This window comes from Bradysia coprophila, unplaced genomic scaffold, assembly GCF_014529535.1.
Source record: "Bradysia coprophila strain Holo2 unplaced genomic scaffold, BU_Bcop_v1 contig_138, whole genome shotgun sequence".
Taxonomy (NCBI): Eukaryota; Metazoa; Arthropoda; class Insecta; order Diptera; family Sciaridae; genus Bradysia; species Bradysia coprophila.
In genome coordinates, this window is record NW_023503409.1 from 9,929,410 (window position 1) to 9,936,725 (window position 7,316).

The following is a 7,316-nucleotide window of genomic DNA, read 5'->3' on the forward strand; positions in this document are numbered from 1 at the left end:
TGCAAATTTTTTTTATTTCATTTGTCACATTACCAGTCACAGAAAGATTACCTGTCACAGATAGAGGGATTCTTTTGAAAAACAGCCTACCGAAATCGGACGCATTTTCCAGTGGACTTTTTTATATGTGCCTAGAAAGGACCTCGACCCTAGAACCCAAAACCACTTTCAAAAAAATTCTTCGAAGCTTTTGTGACTGGTGAACTCAAGCGATTCGCTGACTTTAGTGGAGAGCAGTCATCACACCCGTATCTCATTTTCTCCAAAAAAAATATCTTGTTGATAAAGTAGAACTATTCTGACAGATCTAACTGTAGTGTCTATTTATCGTTGACGCGCCTCACAACGACAGTAGATTTATCAAGAATCAAACATTTTCACAAAAATAATGAATTCTATCAGCGCATTGTTGGAATCTGCCGTAGAATCTGTTGATTTAAAAGACTTTCGTTTTGGTATATTTTTGTCTATGTCAAGGTCTGTGCAATAGTGATTATTAACAAAGCAAATGTTTCTTGTAGGCAATGTGAAATCGAAAGACAATGATGAATGCCACGTTGTGCAAAATTGTGACGTAGACAGGAGTTGTTTCATAGATAAAATTATGAACCACTACTTGAGACACAATCTCAGCTTAATTTGCCTGGAAGACCTAATGAAGTTACTTAATGATAATCGAGAAACCTGTGACCGATTTCCAACGTCAAAGGATACAATACTGAAAATGTTCGGAGAGCAACGTGATTTGTTTCATATGTTCAACTTCATAAAATGTGAAAAGTGTCATTGCATGAACAAAGTCTGTTCAGATGTCACAATATCTAGTTGTGCGCGATGTAATACAGCGCTAAAAACTACTGAAACAAACTTTTTTGTTGTGATTCCGATCGAACAACAAATTAGAAAAAGTGTAAAAGACAACTGGTCGCATATATGTGAATTCGAAGCAAGCTACAATAAAAACAATCAATCGTATTCGGATGCGCGCGATGGCAAAATATTGAAAGATATCAACGAACAGTATGCTGAGTCTGATATAAATATTTTATCTTTATGTTTGAACCTGGATGGAGCAAACAAATATAAATCAAACACGCTGTCTGTATGGCCAATTCAATTGATCCAGAACTACTTGCCACCAAATATCCGATTCCTTCCGCACAACATCATTGTGAGTGGGCTATACTACCATCAAAAAAAACCGGATTGTTACGAATACATGCTTCCACTCATAAATGAATTGAACGAATTAAGCCAACGGAAAATCACATTGAATATTGGCGGTGAAGAATTCGTATTTAAGCCGATTATTACACATTGCTCGGTCGATTTACCTGCCAAAAGTTTGCTTCAAGCGACGAAACAATTTGGGGGCTACGAAAGCTGTACATACTGCGATATTGTTGGGGAATTGATTGTACTTACTAATTCCAACCGCTGCAACGACGGAAAAACAGGCAAGAAGAAAAAAAACATTAAAGAGAACACCAATAAGCCCAAAAAACCGAAAAAATTCGTTCGTTACACTGAAAGAGATGAACCGTGTGCATTACGTGACGAAGTCCAAACGCTTCAAACAATGTTAGCGGTATCGACGTCTACTGCTGGCGAATCTATCAACGGTGTGAAAGGTAATTTTTTTTGTTGATTTTGTTCGTTTCCGCTTAGTAGTTTCTTAAGTAATTTCGTTGAATGTACTAAAAGGCCAGCAGATCGCCAATCAAAATTTTCGTAAAATTGTTGAAAATTCAAAACTGTAAATGTCAAGTCAATACGGCTTTAAGCATCACTTCACTTGCTGACGTTAGTTGAAAAAGAATTTTTTATCTTTCAGATGTATCGTGTCTAGTCAGTTTGGAGCATTTCAATATCATCTTTAGCATAGGAGTGGAGTATATGCATGCAGTTCTGCTTGGAGTTACAAAACGTTGTTTGAATTACTTCTGCAACCCAAACAACAACTCCAAAACATATTATATTCCACCGAAGAGTCGAGCATTACTAAATGCGAGACTTTTGGCTATCAAACCGACGAGCAATATTACTCGCAAACCGCGATCCCTCGACCAAAGAAAAAATTTTAAGGCCAGTGAGTTTCGATCGCTGCTGTTGTATTATCTACCAGTATGCTTACCCGGTCTCGTATCAAATGAGTACGTTCATCACATACGCATTTTATCAGCAGCAGTTTACAAATTACTGAAAGCCGACATCCCGTACAAGGAAGTGGATCAGGCGGAAAATTATTTGCTCCAATTCGTGAAAGATCATCAACAGTTATTTGGCAAGGAAAATATGGTGATGGTCATTCACTTGCTGAAACACTTGTCGAACAGCGTCCGACAATTGGGACCTTTATGGTGCCATTCTGCTTTTTCGTTTGAGCGAAATAATGGATGTTTGCTGAAGCTGGTGAACGGAACGACTGATGTGCTTGATCAGATGTCGAGCAAGTATACTTTATCAAAATCGGTTCCGAGAATTTTCAAGCAAAAAAAATTTTGTCGTGGAAAGCCGGTTATCATCGTGGAGACACATTTGGAACTCCAATGTATCGAATCATTGGAACGTTTCGATTTATCAAACAAGTCAATCAGTGCATTCAAACGAATCAAGCTAGACAACGTAATCTATACTAGTTTGTTGTACACACGGCCGAAAAAGACAATCGACTATTTCATTGGACTGAAAGATGGAGTGAGCATTGGAATGGTAAAATTTTATTTTGAACTGAATCACAAAATGTGTGTGTTGATCGAACAATTCGAAGTCGTGGACTATATTTACCACATCGAAAAAGTTATCAAGTCTAACAAACTTATTTTGGCACCCGTAGAGAACATTGCGAAAAAATTCATTTTCATGAAAGTTGGTCTCAATCAGTATATTGTTACGCCTCCGAATCCTTATGAAAACGAGTAATTTACCGACAAGAACAATGTAAAGATTAATTTGTTACTCTGCACTGTATGAATTGAATTGAGTAAAGGACTGATGTTAATTGGGGATTTTCGTTTTTTTTTCATGCTATTGTCTAACAGGTTCCTTACTTTTCAACTTAGTATCTGAGTCTGCGTCTGCAAGTAATTCAAGGTTGAAATTTCTGTTTGACCATTAGCGAAGTTTTTGGATGACTCGGCAATTAACAAGAACGCCTGTTTAATGTACTCTTACTGGAGAAACTTCTTTTTCATTTTAACTTCATCAAATCTCTGGTGAGAGCCCATACAGCATGGCAACGAATGTCCAAAGTAGGTTTTATGTTAAGTTGTCTTGTTAGACTTGCTAAGACTTCCCTTATTTCTATTTTAAACCCTGAGAACGGTTTTGTGCTTGAATTAAGAAGTAAACTGACTCATGTCTGACATTTAGTAGAATCTGGACTGAGATTAGACTAAGACTAGACTAAGATTAAACTATAATTCTGTTCCTTTACTTAAACCTATACGAAGTACTGAACTTATAACTTTATACGTTTTCACCGATAGTCAACAGTTTACGTAAACCAAAACGATTTTGTAAAACCTGATTTTTCCTAATAATTCTAAGCATTTACCAATTCTTGAGTCTAGATAAATTTGTATGAGGTTGCTGAACGACAAATCCTGTTACAAGTATTAGTTGCGACAAGTATTGTAATCAAACGAATGCAAATCGACCGATTTTCATCTAGGACACTAGTGTTGTGAGAACGAATACATACCTGATTCAAATCGTACTGTCCGGCTTATTATCAACTTATGATTACTTATGACAGCGTCGCTTCTCATGCTGCTGAATGTTTTTAACGACGAATCCAGGTTCAATATTTCATCCATTACCTCACAGGAAAACCACAGATTTTCAGACACAATTCAATTTGTATTCAAACAAGTTTTTTCAGCAACAATATCGAAGTCACGAACTTCCTTTCTTTTTAGCAATGTTTCGCACACCAGATGCTATTAGTCGGTTAAGGTATGCATCCTTGATGCGCTCAGAATAAGAAACAGCATCAAGCTGACATTTAGATACACGCTGAATGAACAAATTTCTGATTTGTTCAACCTTTCCCGGTGTCATCGGATCTTTGCCTGGAATTATCTCGCCGATTTCCCCATTTTCTGCAATATGTATGACCTCAGCTGTTCCCTTTAATGATCTTTGGACCAGGATGAGCGGATTGTCTTTGTACGCGTACTGGATGCAATGGTGAACAAACGTCGAGTCGGATGTCTTATCTAAGGGCATGCACTCCAAGAATTTTAGCTCTCTCGCTGAGAAAATGTCATCCGTAGCCGCAGTGTCGCTTGAATCTGGTAACATCTGATTTTTTCCAGATTTAACTTTCAGCAGATCTTCAAATTTTAAGTCCATGTCAGCGTTACGAATCGTTAACCGCAAGCATAACTTCTGCAGATTGTCGTACTCTTGTTGCCATGCTTTGCATCCAGTACACTGTGGATCTTTTCCACTTTTGTGGAGATCAGCGGGCGTTTCTTTGGCAGTTGACTTAACGGCCGTCACTGCAATTTGGCCTTCGGTGCCACTTTCCGCATCACATCGATCTGCTTCAATTATTTCTTGCGCGTCGTGTCCAGCCAAACCTGCATAAATAATTGTTTACGAAAACGTCAATATGATGGACTCTACTGTTTATTTCGATTAAAATAAATGAAAGACTAGTACAGCACCGAACCACTTTAATTCTTTTAACTCAACTAGAAACTCAATTTTTATCTAAAAGCAACAAATGTGTCGCTGATATTTATTTCGATTCCTTTTTTGGATATAATCTACCACTCGTATTTCCTTTAGAAAATGTCGGAAATAATCAAATTGGAATATAACCAATATGGAAATTTAAGGCGCTCCAAGGAAAATTTCATCGGAAATTAACATTGAACTCCGAATACTCCAATTTGATAGTCCAGAAAATAGATATTTCTTTACCTTGTAACTTCATTTTCAACGCGTCAATATAAATATTTCGCACAGCGGTTTCATCGGTTATGTTTTTTTCTTCGTCGACATTTACATCCAATTGTCTCGCAACCGCTTTAAAATATGTATCAATTGTTGGGGTCGATCCATTACCATTCACATCTTTCTTATTAGATTGACCATCTTTCTTTTTTGAGGCTTTCATCTTCAATCGAGGCAAATAAAAATGAATTTACAAACGATGCGATATACAAACAGCTCGAATTAGTATTTCAGTTTAGAAAATGGATGACATACACTATCCCCACTCTTTCCTATTTGAAAATCGATAACGCAGTTTTGCTAGCATTCATATCAGTTTTTTATGGCGCGAAATTGAAAACAAAATTATATTTGACTTATATACTACTAGCACTGTTACTTTTATTTATTTAAATTTTACTCAATAGATTATGATAGATTTTCTTTCTAAAACATGCACCTCACAAGACTGTGTTGTGACTGTGAGATTATAGCGGCTTTTTTCTATATGAAAGTATTACTTTTTCTGTGGTATTACTTATGTCTTATTTTCATGCCTTGGACATAAATTACGGTTTTGAGGCTCTTGGCATGAAAACGTGTCTGTTGTGGACGATTTATTTTAGGCACTTTCTCTAGTCGCCCTCACTCAGTGCCTATTTTTAGTGAAATTTTCATGAAATTCGTGAAATTTCGTGAAATTCGTGAAATAAATTTTGAAAATAGGCACTGCCCTCACTACGTTCGGGCTACGACTCGCGAAATTGCGTAAAATATACCGTCCACAACAGACACGTAAACAAGTGTTTGGTTTTCTATGATGACCCGCTAATTCATTGTAGGCTATGGTGCAATGAATTGACGCGTGGTTACACGCGGTAACTGTGCAGAACTATTTTACAAGACAGCTGAATATTACCATATATGAAAGAGTGATACGACAAAGTTGAATATTCGTGGAATAAAAAAACCTGTGTTGGTAGTACCGAATTTGAGCTAGTTAGCTGTCAAAATGTATGGGACTTTGTAGCTCCTACAGCGCTTCAGCATCTACACCATCGTCTCATACAATTTTGACAGCTAACTAGCTCAAATTCGGTACTAATAACACATTCAATTTTGGCCTATATTTTTCTTCTACATGTCGTATATATCTCTTATTCATATATGATATTACATTCCGCACATATGTACATTTTACATACTGGCCACACTAAGTGCAGCTAAGATGTACTTCGTACAGCTATGTTAACAAATGTACTTGTCCTAAAATTTGTACATTATAGCAGTACGTTTTTCGTAGTAGGCGTACTATTGTACTGTTGAACAGTACTATTGAGCTACACTATGCACAGGATAGATGAGAATTATGGCCTGCTCAGCTGAATAGTAATGCATTTCAGTTGTAAGTCTATACTGCTACGTTACGTTACACATTTGTACTTTTCTCGCTTCAAAAAAAGTGTTCAGCTGTGCTGAATATAATTTTCTGGGTGTGGTGCACCGAGGTGACGCATGATGTACCGAGGTGACACGTGGTGCACTGAGGTGACGCATGGTGCACCGAGGTGACGCTTAGTGCACCGAGGTGACACAATGTGAAATGAAGTCGATCGATTTTAAGATTTATATTATTGAGAAGACACACTTTCATGTTTGGTCCAGTAAATCACAGTACATCAAAATTGATATTTTTTGTTACGAGGAATGAGAAGTGTAATTTTTCAGGACTAGTCGTTGGCTTGCCCTATCGAGTAGAAGCCGACCATGCTGAGGGATTTGAAAGTAGTGATTGAAACGTACAAACTACGGTTTTCGACGCAAGTAGCATATGTAAAGCTTAATACGTAACTCTTTCGACCTACTCAATCGTTGCGTAATTAACTATTCTAAGCATCTTCATCCTTAACACATAACAGAAAATTGGGTGAGAGCACAGCACTGCTTCTAGCATGAACACTGAATTGACAAGTGTCAAATTTGGAGGCTTTAGTGATAAGAGCTACAGCTTAAGATTGTTTGTATTGTATGTTTTAACTCATACAACGAAACGAGTCATCTATCTATATAAAAGCAACGCGGTGCCAACTGTGATTTCATCAGCCTCCGAATATGTTTTATGTTCATGCTAAGAAGCAGTTAATCTAAACCTGAAGCGAGCCGCCCACAAAAAATTACAAAAATTCCTTAGGTGTTGACCATATTGAACTTGTGATATTAGAGATATTTCCAAAGGAATAGCTTTCAGTAAATTTAAATGTTTGTGGTCCGAGAAAACTCAAAATTTCCCGAAAATTGACACATATTTTGAGTTTTTTCGTAGTTAGGTAACACCACCACAAACATTTAAATTTTTGCTGAAAGCTTACACA

The 7,316-nt window shown here is 37.1% G+C and overlaps 2 protein-coding genes across 2 annotated transcripts; one reads left to right on the forward strand and one right to left on the reverse strand.

Moving 5' to 3' along the window:
- The first annotated feature begins 330 nt into the window (after positions 1 to 330).
- Positions 331 to 2,977, forward strand: LOC119074000. The gene is made up of 3 exons (XM_037179929.1): positions 331 to 455; positions 522 to 1,631; positions 1,835 to 2,977. Exons 1-3 carry the CDS (start codon positions 389 to 391, stop codon positions 2,920 to 2,922), a joined length of 2,265 nt encoding a protein of 754 aa, XP_037035824.1. The 5' UTR covers positions 331 to 388; the 3' UTR covers positions 2,923 to 2,977.
- An 849-nt stretch (positions 2,978 to 3,826) lies between these two features.
- On the reverse strand, positions 3,827 to 5,325 carry LOC119074032. The gene is made up of 2 exons (XM_037179974.1): positions 4,933 to 5,325; positions 3,827 to 4,586 (listed from the first exon to the last, which is right to left on the reverse strand). Exons 1-2 carry the CDS (start codon positions 5,126 to 5,128, stop codon positions 3,898 to 3,900), a joined length of 885 nt encoding a protein of 294 aa, XP_037035869.1. The 5' UTR covers positions 5,129 to 5,325; the 3' UTR covers positions 3,827 to 3,897.
- Positions 5,326 to 7,316: the final 1,991 nt, after the last annotated feature.

Bases quoted from the DNA above. Each gene is read 5' to 3' on its own strand.
- LOC119074000 (XM_037179929.1), top strand. From the start codon at position 389: ATGAATTCTATCAGCGCATTGTTGGAATCTGCCGTAGAATCTGTTGAT. The intron at 456-521 runs GTATATTTTTGT...TGTTTCTTGTAG, and splicing joins TTTAAAAGACTTTCGTTTTG to GCAATGTGAAATCGAAAGAC. The intron at 1,632-1,834 runs GTAATTTTTTTT...TTTATCTTTCAG, and splicing joins ATCTATCAACGGTGTGAAAG to ATGTATCGTGTCTAGTCAGT.
- LOC119074032 (XM_037179974.1), bottom strand. From the start codon at position 5,128: ATGAAAGCCTCAAAAAAGAAAGATGGTCAATCTAATAAGAAAGATGTG. The intron at 4,587-4,932 runs GTAAAGAAATAT...TTATTTATGCAG, and splicing joins GTTGAAAATGAAGTTACAAG to GTTTGGCTGGACACGACGCG.